This window comes from Carcharodon carcharias, chromosome 19 (assembly GCF_017639515.1).
Source record: "Carcharodon carcharias isolate sCarCar2 chromosome 19, sCarCar2.pri, whole genome shotgun sequence".
NCBI lineage: Eukaryota > Metazoa > Chordata > Chondrichthyes > Lamniformes > Lamnidae > Carcharodon > Carcharodon carcharias.
In genome coordinates, this window is record NC_054485.1 from 3,881,268 (window position 1) to 3,902,193 (window position 20,926).

The 20,926-nt window shown below is 42.2% G+C and overlaps 1 protein-coding gene across 2 annotated transcripts; it reads right to left on the reverse strand.

The window, feature by feature from the left end:
• Positions 1–14,513: 14,513 nt before the first annotated feature.
• Positions 14,514–20,576, reverse strand: LOC121291946 (CD276 antigen-like). 2 transcript variants are annotated; one of them, XM_041213629.1, is made up of 5 exons: positions 20,453–20,576; positions 19,413–19,509; positions 17,681–18,034; positions 16,617–16,898; positions 14,514–15,023 (listed from the first exon to the last, which is right to left on the reverse strand). In XM_041213629.1, exons 1-5 carry the CDS (start codon positions 20,561–20,563, stop codon positions 14,866–14,868), a joined length of 1,002 nt encoding a protein of 333 aa, XP_041069563.1. In that variant the 5' UTR covers positions 20,564–20,576; the 3' UTR covers positions 14,514–14,865. The 2 variants fall into 2 exon arrangements, with proteins under 2 accessions (XP_041069563.1, XP_041069564.1); XM_041213630.1 differs by lacking the exon at positions 20,453–20,576 and adding an exon at positions 20,292–20,441.
• Between the last annotated feature and the right edge of the window lie 350 nt (positions 20,577–20,926).

Here is a 20,926-nt window from a genome sequence, read left to right on the forward strand (position 1 = left end):
CAGGACATCACTACAGAAATTCCTCAGGATACTATCCTAGGCCTAACCATCTTCATATTCTTCATCAATGACCTTCCCTCCATCATTAGTTCAGAAGTGGAGATGTTCACTGATGACTTCACAAAGTTCAGTACCTTTCATGAATTCTCAGACGCTGAAGCAGTCCATGTCCATCTGCAGCAAGACCAGGACAACATTCAGACTTGGGCTGACTGTTGTATAAGGGTCTGGCACTTATAGAGTTAACATGGGATTGAGTACAGTTGATCACCCATACAGTGTTGTAAGAGAACAGATGACCTGCACCTAGGGGTCAATCTAGTGTTGGACAGAGCTGAGTGTGCATGCAAGCATGGAGACAATTCCTAGCTTGAACCCTTTACTGTACCTTTGCATATAGTTTCTAGTAATACATGCAGCTAACCAACTTCAGAATATGAAGACTTCATTAAGACCTACTGGATGGTTTTTAACACTCTACATGGTGGCAGCGAATGGAAAAACCCAAAACCTTACAAAACTTGCAGAGATAAACTAAAATCCTGCAAGACTAAGAAAAATAAAAGAAGCATCTTGACCAGAAGAAAAGCTCAAGAAATTCCTCAGGATACTATCCTAGGCCTAACCATCTTCATCAATGACCTTCCCTCCATCATTAGTTCAGAAGTAGGAAATCGCCAGAGAAAGGCTTGGAAGCTGCAGGCAGAAATTAAATCTCTTACTGCAGCAGAAGACTCCATTCCCAGAGTGCAGAGTCTGCAAACCTAGCAGGGGTGAGCTAAAACTTTTAAATTCCAGGAGCAGCAAGTCCTGAGAAACTTTTAAACAGCTCAGTGGGTCAGAAGTTGCCATTTAAAAACTCCACCAGAGCAAACTGATCCCCGAATCGGCACCTAAAATCGTGGTGTCCGATTATTCTGAAAATAACAAACCTTAATTAATTCATTTGTACGAATCACGACTAAAGAATCAGCTTTGAAGACCAACAAAGGCCAGGATTTGACTGTTTTGTGACCCTAACGCATAGCACTAAAATGGAGATGTCTGCAGCTAGTCGATCCAAACAGCCATTGTTTTCAGGGCTGAGTGCAAGCCCCATTGTAGTGGGAGTCCATCAAACCTGGCAGCGCAGGTAAACCCTTTGTCTTAAAACAAACAGCGGCACGATCTTGAATTTCAACAACTTCTCAAAGCTGAACCTACACTTTAAAGTTTTTTAACCATGGATCAGAAATCCACTCAATTTGGATTTAGTCAAGGCCCAGACCAATCACCCAATTGGGGAGAAAAACAGAAGATGCTGGAAAAACCCAGCAGGTCTGACAACATCTGTGGAGAGAAAAACAGCGTTGACGTTTCGAGTCATACCAATCAATACGCTGTCAGACCTGCTGGGTTTTTCCAGCATTTTCTGTTTTTCTTTCAGATTTCCAGCATCTGCAGTATTTTGCTTTCACATAATTGGGGACTTTGGAGAAAAAGATTCCTTAGATTCATGATTGCTTCAGGTCTGGATAAAAAGACAGAAACTGATCAAGTTAACACACTGCTTTATTTAGTAGGTCTGATAGCTGACAACATTGGACAAGGAGTCAAAAAATCATCTGCTAAATTTGAAGAACTAAAATATTTTGATATTTACCTGAACCTAAGAAGTAACAAAACCCTCGAAAGGGTGAAATTTAATAAAAGTGTTCAGCAGCCAGGAGAACCTGTCAATTCATTCATTAATGATCTGTACAGGATGGTTGAAGGCTGTGAATACGGGATCTAAACTCTGACCTTATCAGGGATAGAATTGTTATAGGAATAGCTAATGACGCACTCTCAGGCATGCTGCTAGCGAAGGAAGATCTAACCCTTGAGAAAGCTATCCAGCTTGTTAGGTAGTCTGAACTCCGTATGTAGCACAGTCTATTTTAAGAGGAGAAAGTAAACCGTGGTACAAAGGGAACCCCACAGTCCAGTCAGTTAAACAGCACAGGAACAGGGACACTCCAGGACAAGGGAAGCAATGCCCTAACCAACCATCAGAATGACCATGCCAGCACTGTGGAGCAAAGCGCCCCCGCCGGTGAGATCAGTGTCCTACAATTTCAGCCCAATGCTTTAAGTGTAACACAACTGGACACCAGCCAACTACGCAAAGCCGAAAACATCTAAACGCACAGAAGACCCAAAGATGATTCATGAGGTCGAGACTGCAAACCATGATGACACACAGCCATGCTTCTTGGGTAAGGTCAATGTTCCAGGATTTTCGTTTTGGAATGCGGACATCTCAGTTAATGCCTATCTCACAAACTTTAAATTGGACAAGGGAGCCAGTGTTACCTTCCTCTCAGACAGAGAACCATGACTGGTGACCCAATGGATGATGCCAGCCATGACACACCTATACAGAGCAGGAGGCATGAAGCTCCCGGTGAAAGGCATCTTGCAGGCGACTCTGAGGCACAAGGATAAAGAATCAGAGAAACCCCGTTCGTGCTCCACAACCAGGACTGTTCAATGCTAAACCGCAAAGCTTGTGTCGAACTTAACCTTCTACAAAAAATTGATGAAGTCAGGCCTGGCTTCAGGTTTAACAGTATGTTTCGGAAGCTATTTACAGGACTGCAACAACTGAAAAATACCTGCAAGATCACACTGAGGGAGGACGTGAAAAGCTTGTTCGAAAGATTCCCCACCCACTCATGGAACAAATGCAGCAGCCGCTGGACAAGGTGACAAACATGAGAGCCATCTGAAACAAAAACAGAATTACCTGGAAAAACTCAGCAGGTCTGGCAGCATCGGCGGAGAAGAAAAGAGTTGACGTTTCGAGTCCTCATGACCCTTCGACAGAACTGAGAGCCATCTGGCTGCATCTGTGGAGAGAGGACCAGAGTTAATGTTTCAAGTCTGATATGACTCACTTTCGGAACTCTGGAACCCAGCTAGTGCTGGAGAAGGGTCATATTGGAGTCGAAACATTAACTCTGTTTCTCTCTCCACAGATGCTGCCAGAGATGCTGAGGTTTTCCAGCATTTTTGGTTTTTATTTCAGATCTCCAGCATCTGCAGTATTTTGATTTTATTAATATGGGTACCATCTCCATGATCACACAACCAACTGCGTGGTGTTCCAGGATGGTCCCGGTCCCAAAACCGAATGGGTCCATCCCCATATTTGCATTGACCTGACCCAGATCAATAAAGTCATCGTCAGAGAAGTACATCCCATGTGCTCAGTTGACGAAAACCTGGCTAAACTTGCAAAGGGCACAGTATTTTCAAAGCTGGACACCAACAACAGCTTTTGGCAGCTTCCCCTTGACAAAGATTCTACACTGCCGACCAAATTCATCACTCCCTTCAGCAGATTCTGCTGTTTGGAATCACTTTGGTGCCAGATCTATTTCAGTGTGCAATGTCGGCCATTTGGCAGGGCCTACAGGAGGTCATTTGCCACATGGACGATGCATCGGTTCATGAAAAAAGGGCGGAGGAGCATGACAAGGGATCCACAGCAGTCTTAGAGCACCTGCAGGAAGCAGGACTAACGCAGAATGATAAATGTGAGTTCCCCAAAATATCATTTTGGTTCCTGGGCCACAACATCAGCAATAAAGACATCACAGCAGAGCCACAGAAAACTCAATCTATTCATGAGTTCCCAACCTCATCCTCAAGTCCAGGTCTCCTGATTCCAGGTTCTTGATTGGTAAGGGGATCAAAGGCTATGGGGAGAAGGCGGGAGAAAGAAGTTGAGAAACTTATCAGCCACCATTGAATGGCGGAACAGACTCGATGGGCCGAATGGCCTAATTTCTGCTCTTATGTCTTATGGTCTCCAGTGATTCTTGGGGATGGCAAACCAGCTGGCAAAGTTTTTACCAAATTTGGTACAGGTCACAGAACCTTTGAGGTATCTGCTGAAGAAGGACCAGGCAGGGTGTTGGGACTCACATCGACAGCGAGCTTTCACTCACATCAAGCCGATGCTGCTGTCCACTGACATTCTGGCCCACCAGAGCCCAGCCCCACCCAACACCATCGCAGCGGCTGCTTCATCCTCAGGCCTTGGAATGGCCCCATTCCAGGAACAACTGGATGGAAGTCGCTGACCGGTTTACTACTCTTCCAGACGGCTGTTGGACATGGAGACGAGATATGTCATCATAACTACGAAAGGATGACAAGGTCTAGATTAAAGACTTTGAGAGAGAGGGTCCTATTATCAGGAAGCACAATGATTCTAGCTGATTGGCACCACAGAGGGTACACTCAGGAGAAACAGGAGGGTCCTCAGCCTCATCCCTAGACAACCCATTCCAATAGTACAGTGGACAGACATCTAGGAGGAGACCTAGGCCAGAATGTTACATCCTGGGTGGGGACCCACCCGATTCTTCCACCGGCAAAATAGCACAAGATGATGTTGGGCGAGCATCCCAAAGTCATCCTGCACTCGGGTGATATCTCACTCAGTTCGCCCGCGGCAGTCAGAAACGCACCAGCCGACGATTAAACGAGCAGTTAAGCCCATTAAGGAGGCAACTGAAAGCGATTTTTAGTGGCCCGTCCACTTCTCCGGTTGGCGGATGGGTCAATCGGCCAGGCGGCCTTTACATTTTTGCTCGAACCTCGATCCAGGGCGGGATGAAATCTCCGCGGGGAAATAAAATAAAAAGAGAAATCTGGGGATTGCTTTCAGGTGCTTGATTGTGCTGCAAGGATCTATTTTGCAGCGTTTTTGTTGTTTCGTTTATTCTGTGAAGGCAGCTGTCTACCTTCAGGGATCTCACTGGGAGCGCTCACCAGCGCCTGCGATGATGTCAGAGCCCGTGCTTTTCCCACCCCCACCGGCAGTGCTGAGTCTTTCTCAGCCATTACTTGGCCAGCCAGCGTGAAACCGTGGTCAAGGGCCCATTTCCCATCCACTCCCATACACCTGACGAGCGAAAGATTCAGGCCCTCAATGCCAGGACAGCCTCCAAATCAACAGCGATTACTTGCAACAACAGAACCTACCACTCCTCCGACAGTAATGTGAACGAGATATGGAAGGGTTATAAGGCCTCCAAACTGCCTGCACCTATGACCTCAGAGACTTGAAGTGGGGGGATGGGGTATTTATTAATAACAATGTAAATACATGGGATAAACTAGAATTACATGAAATACATTGGATAAAAACTTGGGGGAAGGTGTAGTATAAGGGCCTGGCACATATAGAGTGAACAGACTGAATACAGTACCACCCACACACTGATGTAAGAGTAGACTTGACCCACACCCAGGCATCAGTCTAGTGTTGGACAGATCTGTGTGTATATGCAAGCATGAAGGTAGCTCCGAGTGTGAACCCTTTACCACACTTTTGCTTATACTTTCGATTAGCTAATAAATAAATATATTCAGACTACAAAGACCCGCTGAACAGTATCCAACACCCTACAACACTGATAAGTAGCAAGTAACATTTGTTCCACACAAATGGCAGGAATGACCATCTCCAACAAGAGAGAACCTAGCCATCATGCCTTGACATTCAATGGCATTACCATCATTGAATCCCCCACTATTAACATCTTGGGGATTACCATTGACCAGAAACTGAACTGGACTAGCCATATAAATACTGTGGCTACGAGAGCAGAACATAGAACAACATTCATCACACTTAACTGTCCCTCAATACTTTTTAACAATTCCAAGTTATTTGTTAATGTAATAGGAATTTTTGAAATGTGGATGAAGCTAGTTTAAAAATCTTCTTCTCAGCTGTTATTCATGGGTGATTAACATGAGTCATAACTTACATAGCATCAGGAGTAAATCATGTGGCCCCTTGAGCCTGCTTTGTCATTTAACAAGATCATATCTCAACTCCACTTACCCAATCAATCCTAGGCTTGGCCTAAATAGCCAAGTGGTTATGATACTGGGTTTGTAACCCCAAGCTCAAGAGTTCAAATCTCACAATGGCAAACTATGGAACAATGTAACTTCAGGGCTTGGCCTAAATAGCCAAGTGGTTATGGTACTGGGCTTGTAACCCTAAGATCAAGAGTTCAAATCTCACAATGGCAAACTATGAAACAATGTAACTTCATCTGAAACAGATGGAAACAGGTTTACTTGAAAGAGTATCAAGGGTTCAAATCTCACAATGGCAAACTATGAAACAATGTAACCTCATCTGAATGGGAACAGATGGAAATGTGTTTGTACTCGAAAGAGTTACATAATATTGCTTGGCCTAAATAGCCAAGTGGTTATGGTACTGGGTTTGTAACCCCAAGATCAAGAGTTCAAATCTCACAATGGCAAACTATGAAACAATGTAACTTCATCTGAAACAGATGGAAACAGGTTTACTCAAAAAAAAAAGAGTATCAAGAGTTCAAATCTCACAATGGCAAACTATGAAACAATGTAACTTCATCTGAAACAGATGGAAATGGGTTTGTACTCAAAAGAGCTGATAGCAGTTGACCATGCTTTAAGGCCTAAATGGCCAAGTGGTTATGGTACTGGGTTTGTAACCCCAAGATCAAGAGTTCAAATCTCACAATGGCAAACTATGAAACAATGTAACTTCATCTGAAACAGATGGAAACAGGTTTACTCAAAAAGAGTATCAAGAGTTCAAATCTCACAATGGCAAACTATGAAACAATGTAACTTCATCTGAAACAGATGGAAACAGGTTTGTACTCAAAAGAGTTACATCTTAACACACCTTCCATTTTCTCGCCCTTGTCCGCCGCCAGGACACGCCCTGGCGTGCCTTGTTGCCGTCCGGCGGTGGAGGGCCCCGATGGGAGGCCCTCTACGGAGGTGTCCTCCCCCTTTCTATCGGGGACCTGGGTTGGAGGGTGTTGCATGCAACAGTCCCCTATAATAAGAGGATGCATAGGTTCACGGACTCTCAGGACACGTGCCCTTTTTGCGGTCTTGTGGAGTCCGTGGACCATGTATACATAGGGTGTTGTAGGCTGCACTCCTTTTTTAGTTATTTGAAAAACCTTTTATTGATGTTTTGTTTGCACTTCAGCCCCACGCTCCTGATCTATGGGCACCCAGTGCGGAAGGGGGTCGGGAAGGAGGAGGACCTCCTCGTGAACCTGCTCCTGGGCCTGGCCAAGTTGGCCATTAACAGGTCCAGGCAGCGGGCGATCGACGGGGGAGTCCCGCCCGATTGTTTGTCCCTCTTCCGCGGCTACGTTCGCTGCCGGATGTCCCTGGAGAGGGAGCACGCGGTGTCTGCTGACGCGCTCGAGGCCTTCCGTGCTTGGTGGGCACCGCGGGGACTGGGGTGTTTTGTTGACCCCTCTAATCACATTTTGATTTAAAGTTTGTAAGGTTCCTTTAAACTTTGTCCTTGGTTTAACAGCTGACCTGAATTAAGGGCTGTGCCTGATTTATCCCAATTTTGTTGATTTAGTTTAATTGTTTTCATTTTAAAAGATTATCAAGAGTTCAAATCTCACAATGGCAAACTATGAAACAATGTAACTTCATCTGAAACAGATGGAAACAGGTTTCTACGCTAAAGAGTTACCCAATCAATCCTCATAACCTTTAATGAAAGAGTCCAAAAATCTACTGATTTCAGCCTTAGTCATACTCAGTGGCTAAACATCCACAACTCTCTGGGGTAGAGATTTCCAAAATTTCATAATCCTCTTATTCATCTCATTCCTAAATGACTGAATTTATTTCTGAGGCTCTTGCCCCTTCAGCCTCTTAGCATCCAACCTGTCCATCCCTCTAAGTATTTTATATGTTTCCTTGAGATCACCTGTCCCATTCTGCACAATCCCTCCTGAAAAGATAATCCTCTCATCCCAGCAATCAATCTAGTCAGCAATATACTGCTCGAGCCCTAAATCAGCAAGGCTTGAGTAGGCTGTTTTTGGGCCTGACTAAAACTGCAATTCTCACGTTCAGCAGGAACATGTCCCTGAACCTTAACTCCCACAGTCTTGTCCATGCCCAGGTGATTCTGGAGAGAGAGACAGAGCACTCAGTGTCTGCGTTGCCTTCTCAAGGATACCTGTGACCTGTAAGCATCACAGGCTACAGTGTATCCAATTGGTATAAGCAGTTTTTTGATTTAAAATTATGGATTTCTTTAATTTGACTTTATGCATAAATTATGTTAGTGATGCATCTTTAAGAGAGGTATTTTGGAGCCATTATTCAGCTAGTGGGTCTGAAGTAATCCAGTGTTACCCTTTATTCATTTATTTCAAACTATCTACATCTGTCAGTCCATGATACTGTTAAATTATGCGTTGAAATCTACTTGTGCCAGGACTTTGGACACCAATGTTTCCAATTGCTTGCACTGCCCTCTCACTAAAAAAATCTCAATCAATTCTAGGATTTCAATGCCAAATGTATGAATATTCTTGCAGCAACGTTACAGAAAAGGATATATTCAAAATGAATTAGAACACAAGAAATAGGAGCAGGAGTAGACCATGTGACCTATCAAGACTGCTCCACCATTCAAAATGACCATGACTGGCCTTGAGCTTCAACTCCACTTTCCCATTCACTCCCCACATCCGTTGATTCCCTGATAGATCAAAAATCTGCCTATTCCAGTCTTAGATATATTCAATGATGGAGCATCCTCAACCTTCTAGGGTAGAGAATTCCAAAGATTCACAACCCTTTGAATGAAGAAATTTCTCCTCATCTCAGTCCTAAATGATCAGCCCCTTATCCTGAGACTGTGCCCCCGTGTTTTAGATTCCCTGACCAGTGGAAACAATCTCTCAGTGTCTACCCTGTCAAGGTCCTTCAGAATAGGAATATAGGAATATAAAATCAGGAGTAAGCCATTCAGTCCGTCGAGCCTGCTCCACCATTCAGTTAGAAGATGGCTGAACATCTGCTTCAACACCACTTTCCCATGCCACCTCCTGATTCCTTGGTATCATTAGTATCCAGGTATCTATTGATTTCAGTGTTGAACGTGCTCAGTGATGGAACTTCCACAGCCCTCTGGAGTAGAGAATTCCAAAGATTCGCAACCCTCTCAGTGAAGAAATTCCGCCTCATCTCAGTCTTAAATTGCCTGCCACTTATTGTGAGACTGCATCCCCTGGTTTTAGATTCACCTGCCAGGGAGGGGACATCCTTTCCAATCTACTCCGGCACACGCTGTAAAACGTTTGTAAGTTTCAATGTGATCATACCTCGTTCTTCGAAACTCTAAAGGATACAGGCCCACTTTCCTCAATCTCTCCTCATAAGACAATCCCACCATCCCAGGGATTAGTCTGGTGAACCTCCATTGCAAATATATCTTTCCCTAGAGAAGGAGGCTAAAACTGTGCACAGTACTCCCGATGCGGTCTCACCAAGGCTCTATACAACTGCAGCAAGACATCCTTACTCCTATACTCAAATCCCCTTGTGATGAAGGCCAACATAGCATTGCTTGCTGCATCTGCCTGCTGGCTTTTAGTGACTCATGAACAAGGAGACTCAGGTCTCTTCAGACATGAACACATCCCAACCTCTCACCATTTAAGAAATACTCTGTATTTCTGTTTTTTCTACCAAAGTAGATAACTTCACACTTATTCACATTATATTCCATGTGCCATGTTCTTGCCCATTCACTTAGCCTGACTAACTCTCCTTGAAGCCTCCTTGCATCCTCCTCACAGTTTACATTCCCACCTAGTTCATTGTCATCAACAAATTTGAAAATATTGCATTTGGTTCCCTCATCCAAATCATTCATATAGATTGTGAACAGCTGTGGCCACAGCACTGATCCTTGCGGTACCCCACTAATAACAGCCTGCCATCCTGAGAATTACTTATTTATTTGTACTCTGTTTTCTGTCTGTTAACCAATTCTGAATCCAAACCAGTATGTAACCCCCAATCCCATGCGCTCGAATTTTGTTTACTAAGCTCCTGTGTGGGACCTTATCAAAAACCTTCTGAAAATCCAAATATATAACATCCACTGGTTCTTCTTTATCTATGCTAAAAGTAACATCCTCAAAAAACTCTAACAGGTTTTCAAATATGATTTCCCTTTCATAAATCCATGTTAACTCTGCCCAATCAGATTATTACCTAGTGTCTAGTTATCACATCCTTTATAATAGATTTTAACATTTTCCCTAATACTGACGTCAAACTAACAGGTCTGTAGTTCTCTGTTTTCTCTCTCCCTCCCTTCTAAAATAGTGGGGTTACATTTCCTAATTTCCTGTCTGCAGGAACCTTTCTAGAATCTATAGAATTTCGAAAGATAACCACCAATGCATCCATTATCTTTATAGTCACCTCCTTCAATACCCTGGGATGTAGCTCATCAGATCCAGGGGATTTATCAACCTTCAATCAAATTAATTTTCTGAGCACTACCTCTTTATTGATACTAATTTCTTTCAGTTCCTCATTTTCACAAGTCCCTTGTATTTTGGGGGAATTTTCTGTATCTTCCTCTGTGAAGACAGACACAAACTACCTACTAGGTTTCTCTTCCATTTCCCTATTCAGCATTAGAAATTCTCCTGTCTCCGCCTGTAATAGACCCACATTTGTCCTTGCTAGTCTTTTCCTTTCCATATAACTAAACAAGATTTTACCTTTGTGTTTCTTGCTAGTTTCTATTCATGTTCTCTTTTCCTTTTCTTTATCAGTTTCTTGGTCCTCCTTTGCTGGATTCTAAATTGCTCTCAATCCTTGGGTTTATCACGTTTTCTGGCAACACGATAAGCTACTTTCTTTGATCTAATGCAAACTTTCACTTCTTTTGTCAGTCACAATTGATTCGTCTTTCCTGTTGGGTTTTTGTGTCTCAGAAGAACGTGTATTTGTTATAGACCATGTCACACTTCTTTAAATATTAGCCATTGCCTGTTTACTGTCAATTTTTTTTTGTGTGTATTTTCCCAATCCACCATAGTTAACTTGCCCTTCATACCTTCATAGTTTCCTTTGTTCAGATTTAAGACCCTAGTTTCACAATGAACAATATCACTTTCAAACTTAATATAAAATTCTATCATATTATGGTCACTATTTCCTAAAGGCACCTTTACAGCCTGGATATTAATTAGCCCTTTCTCATTACATAATTCTAAATCTAAAATAGCCCAATCCCTAGTTGGTTCTTCAACATACTGCTCCAGAAACCCACCTCACACACAGTCCAGGAATTCATTCTCAACAACATTAGTGCTAATTATGTTTACCCATCTATATACAAATTGAAGTCATCCTTTATTACTGTACTACCCATATTACATGCAGCTCTAATTTCCTGATTTATACTGTGACCAACATTACCACCATAGTTTGGTGGCCTGTAAACAGCTCCCACTAATGTTTGCTGCCCCTTGCTGTTTCATAGCTCCACCCAAACTGATTCTACATCTTGATCTTTTCATCTAAGGTCCTCTCTAACTAATGTATTGATGTTGTCCCTAATAACAGCGCTACCCCACCTCCTTTTACTTTTTGCCTATCCTTCCTAAATGATGAATATCCCTGATTATTCAGTTTCCAGTCTTGGTCACCCTGTAACCATGTCTCCGAATTAACTCATACCCATTTACCTCCATTTGTGCCTTCAAATCATGAACATTGTTGCCAATGCTGTTTGCCATTCAGATAGAGTGCCCTTAACTTTGTCTTTTTAATATTATTCCACATTATGATTCTGTTTGATGCTTGCCTTGGCCTTATCTGCCTTCCAATTTAGCTTTCAACTTCCTGTTACCAGTTTTGTTTCCGTCCAATCCGAGCTCCCTCTCAGGTTCCCACCTCCCTGCCAATCTAGTTTAAACCTCCCCAACAGAGCTAGCAAATTTCCCTGTGAGGATGTTAGTCTGTTAAGGTGCAACCCATCCACCTTGTAGAGGTGCCAGCTCCCCTGAACTGGTCCCAATGCCTCAAAAATCTGATGCGCTCTCTCCTACAGCAATTCTCCAGCCATGTGTTTAATCACTCAGTTCTCCTATTCCTATGCTCACTAGCACATAGCACTGACAGTAATCCTGAGATCACTGCTTTTGAGGTCCTGCTTTTTGATTTATTTCCCAAAATCTGCTTTCAACACCTCACCCCTCTTCCTACCTATGTCATTGCTACCTATGTGGACCGCGACTTCTGGCTGCTCACCCTCCCCCCAGAAGAATGTCCTGCAGCCACTCTGTGACATCCTTTACCCTGGCACCAAGGAGAAAACACACCAACCTGAAGTCATATCTATAGCCACAGAATCGCATGTCTGTCCCCCTAAATAATCCCCTATTACTATTGGTCTTCCACTCTTCTTTCTCCCTCCTGTGCAGCTGAGCCAACCATGGTGCCATGGACTTGGCTCTTGTTGCATTCCACTGAGGAACCATCATCCTCACCAGTATCCAAAATGGAAGATCAGTTAACGAGTGAGATTGACTCAGGGGCTTATGCATCATCTGCCTGTTTCTCTTAGACTGCCTGGTGGTCACCCATTCCTCTCTGCCTGCACACTTCTAACCTCAGTGTGATCACCTCCATTGCTGAGCTATCCACATCATTTTCTGCCTCATGAATGCAACACAGTGACTCCAGCTGCTTCTCTAATTTTGAAATCCAGAGCTAAAGCTTCTGCAGCTGGTGACACTTCCTGCAGATGTGTTTGTCTAGGATACATGCTGCGTCCATGACTTCCCACATGTCACAGGATGCACATTCATGTGGCTAGGCTGCCCTGCCATACCTTAACTTTACAAACTATTTATTATAAATGGAATAACTTATCAGTTACTTATCAATCAGTATCTTCCCCTGTACTGAAGAACCTGATAGAGAAATGAGCACGTCCTTCCCCAAACTCCCAGTCACCAAACTCCCAGCTGCCCATTCTGTCCAAGCCACACTCCTTTTGCAAGCTGTACTGAGACCCTTCTATTTATACTGAGAGGCAGATGAGTCATCCCTGCTAGAACCCAGATCAAACTAGCTACCTAGTTAAATACAGCTGCTCTCCAAAATATTTCAATGAGATCACCTTCATCCTTCTAAACTCGAGAGAGTATAGGCCTAATTTACTCAGCTTTTCACCCTAGAAGGGCCTTTCATCCCAAGGACCAACCCACTGAACCTTCACTGCACTTCTTCCAATGTAAATGTATCTTTCCTTAAATATGGATACTAAAACTGCACAAAGTATTCCAGATGTGATCTCACCAAAACCCCTTATAATTGTAGAAGACTTCTTTATTCTTGTACTCCAATCCCCTTGCAATAAAGGCCAACATGCGATTTGCCTTCCTAATTGCTTGCTGTACCTGTATGCTAACTTTCTGTTCCTTGTACGGGCACACCCAAGTCTCTCTGAACATCAACATTTACAAGTTTCAAGCCTTTTAAAGAATATTCTGCATTTCTATCCTTACAACCATAGTGAACAACCTTACACTTCCCTATATTATACTACATCTGCCATCTTATTACCCATTCACTTAACCTGTCTATATCCCTTAGCAACCTCTTTGTGTCCCCCTCACAACTAACATTTCCACTGAGCTTTGTATTGTCAGCAAGCTTGGATACATTATTCCATTCTGTGTTGCTTCAAGAGACAAATTTAACTGCAAAACTTATTCTGTTTCAAGATTGAAATTCCAGGAACTAAAGCTTAAAGTGAACATAGAAAAGTTCAAGTTTTTAAAAATGGGAATATTTAAACAACACAAAACAAACATACAAAAATCTATTTTAACAATTTTTTTTCTCTTAATTACTATCTTCATGATCACAATTTTACTTTCAGGTGTTCCTTTGGTAAAATATCTTCAAAATGCAGACAACTGAGTCAGGGCTATCACACTCCGAACTTGGTTAGGAAACGACGTTAAACTACAACCAAAGTTATCAACAATTGTTTTTATATAAGTCTAATAATATTAGAGCAGCTAGTGCAGACGATTAGTTTCAGAATAGGGCCAGTTATCCAGTAACCACTGAGGGTCAATACACTGTATCGTGTTTCTGCTCAGAGCATTTCCAGGAAATTCCTCTGGGTTTTTCCACATATTGCCACTAAAATTAAAGCAGAAACTCAGTTTTACTTAGGAAAACAGGGGTTCCAAAATTATGGCAGCAGAGTGGGAAAAGGCCTGGAGAACTGTGCAGCACAAATTCTAGACTGAAAGCATGGGGTATACTGAATGCTAAAATAACAAAAACACAAATTGCTGATTAACAAAATGTTATTGCATTCCTTCTTGGCATAAGTGTAATTGCAGTAAAAAAGTGTATTTAAAAAGTGCTTTTAACAGTAAAACCTCCAAAGGCATTTCAGCATTGTGTCATTAGGAGATTAGGATAGGTGGCCAAAAGCTTGTTCAGAGAGGAAGATTTTAAGGAGAATCCTAAAGGAGGTAGAGGGGGATTTCTAGAGTATTATCCAGGCAGGATAATATATCAGGGATGTACAAGAAGCCAGAATTAGAAGTACACAAAGATATGAAAATATAAAAGTAATGAAAAAGTGTAATTCATTTTGTTTACTTAAAATGTGAACAATACATAATTTTCAAATTCCTCTCATGTTAAATGAAGTACATTGAATTGTTTGCAAGACAATATTTTCAGCTTTATACAAAAATAAATCTAAACTTTCATATCACCTGATCCAGTAGAAGATAAATAATGTGTTTAAAAAATGAAGTCCTTGGAGATAACAAATATGAAAAGGATTAATCAGATGGCACTTGATTTTCAACAGTTTGAAGGGTTAAATGATGTCCAAATTCGGACAACACTAAAAAGCAGTAACTCCAGCCATCTTCAGGGCTTATAGAACAGTTCAGTTTCCAATTACACATTTTCTTGAATGATCCATCAAGAATTGGAGTATCCATTTTGATTTTCCCTAATTTTCTGTTGAACATGTTTCATGTACACAGCTCCCAGAATTAAACAGATTAGAAATTCAATGACAAGGAGAAGGATTGTAAGTGACCACTGATTTATTTTATGAGCTTCAGGCGTTTTCATTTCTGTGAAAAAGGAAAACAACAATTGAACATTATGGCTGTGGTTTCAGTATTAGTTTCATGGATAGTTTAAAAATTCAACCACCATAAAAGAGTGATCATATTTAAGCATTATCCAATTTGAAAAAAGTAAAATGTAAAAATCAGGAAAAAAAACAGGCACATTAATGTAACATCTATAATATAGAAAAACATCCCAAGGCACTTCAGATTAGCATTAAATCAGCAAAAATAGGCTAAGCCAAAAAAAAGTGTTTATATCATGCCATTCATGATTTCAAAGCACTTTACAACTAATGAAGTACTTTTAAGTGGGTTCACTGTTTTACTGTAGGAAAAGCAGTAGCCAATGTGTGCACAGCAAGCTCCCACAAGCAGTGGTTAGCTGTTGTTCACAATAGGACCATGGAATTTTTTACATCCACATAATTAAGTATTTGGTTGGGGGAGGGGATACAGCACCTTGGACTGTCAACCAAGATTTGTTGCTCAAGTCTCTGGAGTGGGACTTGAACACAATCCTCAATCACTGATATATGCAAAGAGACGTTAGGAGGGGTGGGTAAAAGTTTGGTCACTTAAATGGAATTTAAGAAAAGTTTTAAAGGAAGTTGGGGGGGGGGTATGGCAGGGAAGAGAAAGAAAAAGAGGTTTAGGGAGGGAATTCCACTAGCAGCCAATGGCAGGGCAAAGTCAGTAAGCAAGTTAGGAGTAAAGCAGTGTTCTCAGAGGGTTGTACAGTTAGGGAAGGTTACAGAAATAAAGGTCAAGGCCACAAAAGGGACTTAAAACAAGGACGTGAATTTTAAATTTGAAGCGTTGTGGTGACCAGAAGCAAGGTAGGCCAGTGAGCACAAGGGGAGGGTTAGCAGGGTAGGATTAGGGAGAAGGGTTTTGGAAGAGGTGAAGTTTACATTGGGTGGAGGATGCAATATAGCAAAGAGAAAAAACACTTTCTTATATCTTGTCCTAGAGTGAAAGGGAGACAATAAAGAGAGACAACACAAATACAGCTGAGTATTCAATTTACAATTGTACTGGAGTTAAGAGGTATTAAAAAAAATAGTTTGTTACAATCAAAAGTGTTTTTAAAAGATGCAGTTCCATTTATAATCTTGGAAGATAGTGAGCTGATGAACATTAATAATTCAAGAAGAAAGAATTGTAGAGCTGTTTAGACTTCTGAAATAGAAATAGCATTTGAAGGGAGAACAGAAACAAGATTGGGTGAATGGTGACTGATCTTGTACCCAGGCACCGAAATGGTGCCCCAGCCCCTGCAGGAACATGGGGACCAACTGACCCAGTTGGCCTCTGTTAGTATCTAAATGAGCCTGAACAGCTATCTACACCTGGCGTGACCCCCTGATCTGACCTCCGTTACCTCAAAACCCCACCCTCACAGGAGGCAAGAGGGAGCCGGCACACTAACCAATAGAATTATGCTCGCCTCTTATTGGAGGCTGAAAATCCAGCCCAAGGTGTTCTTCACTTTACCCAAATGTACAGAGCTCAAGATGTAGTGATTCAGCATCATATATAAGACAACAGTTGGTTCCTGAGTACTGAGGGTGTAGGATATACAAGTGAACCTACCTATAGAAAGACCAAATGTTCGAGAAATTGATTGATGTAGCACATCATTCCTTAATCTAAACGTGTAGTTAGGACTTCTATTGTCATCACTAATTTCCAGAATACTCTGCAGTGAGTAGAGACCATCTCCATTTTGTTGGTAGAAGGTCTCAGACAGTGTAGAAATATCATTTTCTTCATTGTACCAGGAAACAAAAGCCTTTGGATAACCTTGAGATTCAAATCTGAACAATGTCCCAGAAGGCTTTAATTGGATAAAAAAATTAGGTTCCTTGTAATATGCTGGAAAATAAAAGCAAATTCATTAGAAACAAGAAATAAACTTGACAAAAATAATGCCAACTAGGAATTTTCTTCCTGTTAATTACTGCAATTTAATAATGAAATAAAAAAGCTTTAAATATTCAGATTTCACAACGTCTCCAGGGTGTCTCTGGATTACCATCTTCCCAGCCAGAATTGGCAAGTTCTGAATGGAATTTCCAGCATAAACTGACCAGTACAGCAAATAGGAAAATGTAAATGAGTTTTAGCAAATAGGATCTGATCACCATATCCACAAGATTCACTCCATTTTACTGAAATTCTGTCTGGAGATTTAGAACACAGATTGAAGCACATATTCCCTCTCTTTTCCTCCCATTTTCCCCTCCCCTTTTCATTCTACCCCTGTAGGAATTTGACTCTTTGCTGGGGAAACCAGTGATAACCAGCTCAGGCAGCAGTTTAACTTTTCATTATTCATACCTAACCCTCAGTAGTAACTATCAGTGGGTTTTTCAGATAATCACATTTCAGCTTAAACCTGGAGCCAGCCACAAACAGACATATCCAATCGGGTCGGTGAATTGCCAACAGGAATGGTCACCCTAACAGAGACGTGGCAATCACTGGATTTGTTGGAGCAGAGAGGGACTAAACCAGCAGTCTGGGCAATTCAGCTGGTCTGTCCTGCTTGCCTTAGATGACCCAATGGTTAGATTCACTGGATCATCGAAGGAGGCCAAATAGTAAGATTTAAATTTACAGCAGAGAGTAAAACAAAAGCAGAGGTAAGCAAGTACCAGCAAATATTAGGGACACCGTGTCCTGGTCATTTCCTTTTGTATTGCTGACAAAGCACTTGTATTGTCCAATATCCTCTGGTCTCACTCGTTCCAGCTTCACTGAAGCATTCCCATGTTTTAATTCCTCGAGGAATAAGCTTGTCCTTCCTGAATAGCGAGGGCCTTGGTGACTCAGTTGCTCTTTTCCATAATAGTAACTATAAACAACTTCCTCTGTCTCAACACGTTCCCAGCTGATGACTAATCCTTTCAGTGATGATTCATCCTGAACTGTAAAGCTACATCCCAGCACCGTGGATTGGCTGTAGGTAGCAGTCACTGGTGTCTCAGAGGTATGGACCCTAAATTCAGCTGTGAATAACAATAAATTAATTAGGAATCACATCGCCCTTAGAAGAAATTTATCTTAAAACTCTTAATGAGGTGTTTTGTTTTAAAGCATAGTTATTATGCTAAGATTTAATCATGAACACATACCAAGTAAAAAAAACTGAAAGGAAAACCTCCAAGTCATTACCCCCTCCTCTATTTTCTCCGTCTTTCCCTGATGGATTGATATTCCCCAGTGCACTGTCTCACCCCCTCAAGCAGCTCATTGAACATTATCAAATCATAAACAAAAACAGAATTACCTGGAAAAACTCAGCAGGTCTGGCAGCATTGGCGGAGAAGAAAAGAGTTGACGTTTCGAGTCCTCATGACCTTCAAAGTTCTGTCGAAGGGTCATGAGGACTCGAAACGTCAACTCTTTTCTTCTCCGCCGATGCTGCCAGACCTGATGAGTTTTTCCAGGTAATTCTGTTTTTGTTTTGGATTTCCAGCATCCGCAGTTTTTTTGTTTGTTATTATCAAATCATAGCCACTCAACACAGGAGCTGAGATACTGAAGATTGTAACCGGGGTGGGTGGGGGAGTCACTGCACAGCAATCGGACCAAAATCTCTCTTTTGAAACCTACTGCAGCCAGTGGACACTGGGCTAATTGTTCCCTCCCACTTAAATTCTGTGGTGCCCTTATTTAAATTGCTTTGTTCAGCACAGACTCTGGATCAAATCTGGTGTTTCCTTGTGTGTGCACCTGATGCCAATCCAGGAGTACATTCAATGGACTAAGGAAACAGAGAAAATTTAAAGAATTGTGACGTGGGGAAGATGTTTCTATTAGTAGGAGAGACTAGGATCCGAGGGCACAGCCTCAGAGTAAAGGGAAGACCTTTTAGAACAGAGATGAGGAGAAACTGCTTTGGCCAGAGAGTGGTGAATCTATGGAATTCATTGCCACAGAAGGCTGTGGAGGCCAGGTCATTGAGTGTATTTAAGACCGAGATAGATAGGTTCTTGATTGATAAGGGGATCAAAGGTTACGGGGAGAAGGCGGGAGAATGGGGTTGAGAAACTTATCAGCCATGATTGAATGGCAGAGCAGACTCGATGGGCCGAATGGCCTAATTTCTGCTCCTATGTCTTATGGTCTTAAATAATGACGCCAACTTAAACCGCAACATAAAAATCAGTAAACGCAAAATAGGTAAGGGTGTTTTCCGGAAATGTTTTGGTACTTTTCAGCTCCATGAACATAAATATTTACACGGGAAATAACCCATCAAAATGACCGAACATTACCAATAAAAAATTACTCTGGGCCCTCGCCAACTGGTGAAAAGGACACTGCAATGGTATATAAATTGTTTGTTAAAACGTAAGAGAACAGCTTCATTGAAAGTCTTACCAACAGCTGAACTGATCCCAATCGCGATCAAAAGACCAAACGGACTCAAAACACTTTGATCACGTCTCATAATACGTTGATCCCCTACTCCCGATACCTATCACGACAAGAACTTTTTAGCGTTTGAGAAGCATCAGTGACACATTGCAACAGGAGAAATAGTGGCATTTTTGTACCAGGGGCACACGTTCTCAGCACACTAGTCAGCGGTTAAGGGATTCCCCCGTTTCTTATCGTCCTGACAGCCATGTACTTACTGGACACTGATTTTTTTTTTTTAAATTGGCCAAGTGATATTTTTCATCTTCAGTGATACCAGAATATGACTGACATTCTCAATGTCAACCGCACTTCCCAGTGCTTACACCCTCCGATCCTGATTAACTAACATTGTTTTAAAAAGATGGAAGTGCTGGCACGCCACCCAAGGACCAGCCCAAAATGATAAACTCATTTGCAAGTGGCGCAATACCCCGCGATGTGTTGAGATATCAACTGCTGGATCTGTTGAAAGGGTCATGAGAGGACTCGAAGAGTCAACTGTGTCCCTCTCCGCAGATGCTGCCAAACCAAAAACAGAATTACCTGGGAAAACTCAGCAGGTCTGGCAGCATCGGCGGAGAAGAAAAGAGTTGACGTTTCTACCTCCTGCCCACTGCCGGCTGCCAAACCTGCTGAGTTCTCCCAGGTATTTCTGTTTCTGTCCCGTAAATGTCGTTGTCTAGTCAAAGATCACTCGCACGACAACTGTTTGGGACCAAGTGAACGGCTTAACTACTCCCCCACCCGATTTCTGCACTTACAAGGCTGCAACTAATAAATAATTAATGAATCCCCGGCTTCTTCTCCCATAGCCAGAAGCCCTGAACCCAGCCTCACCTGTTCCTCCCACTCCGATCGCCGCCTCCTCTCTGAATTCACAAAGGTTCAGACCTGCTCCCCGACTAAGGTTTTATATCCCGTGAAAATAATTGGAGGTTTCCAGAACAGAACCTTCCCTTACGTTTCACAAAGGAAGTGTAATGTTTATGTTTGTTTACCTCTCCGTTTCTAAGTGAGTTTCCCTTTGATGCGGAAGTGATCAGTGAAACACGCAGCAACCTAAATAAAGCTGGAACAAAAAAAAAAATACCGGAAAAACTCCGCAGCATCTGCGAGAGGAACACAGTTAACGTTTCCAGTCTGTATAACCCTTCACCAAATAAAGCTGATTAGGCCACAGCTAGAGTATTGCGTGCAGTTCTGGAATCCGCATTATAGGAAGGATGTGATTGCACTAAAGAGTACACAGAGGAGATTTACCAGGATGTTGCCTGGGCTGGAGAGTTTTAGTTATGAGGAGAGATTGGATAGACTGGGGTTACTTTCCCTGGAGCAGAGGAGATTGGGGGGGAACGTGATAGAGGTGTATAAAATTATGAGGGACATAGATAGGGTAGACAGGAAGGAACTTTTCCCCTTGGTGGAGGGATCAATAACCAGGGATGGGGCATAGATTTAAGGTAAGGGGCAGG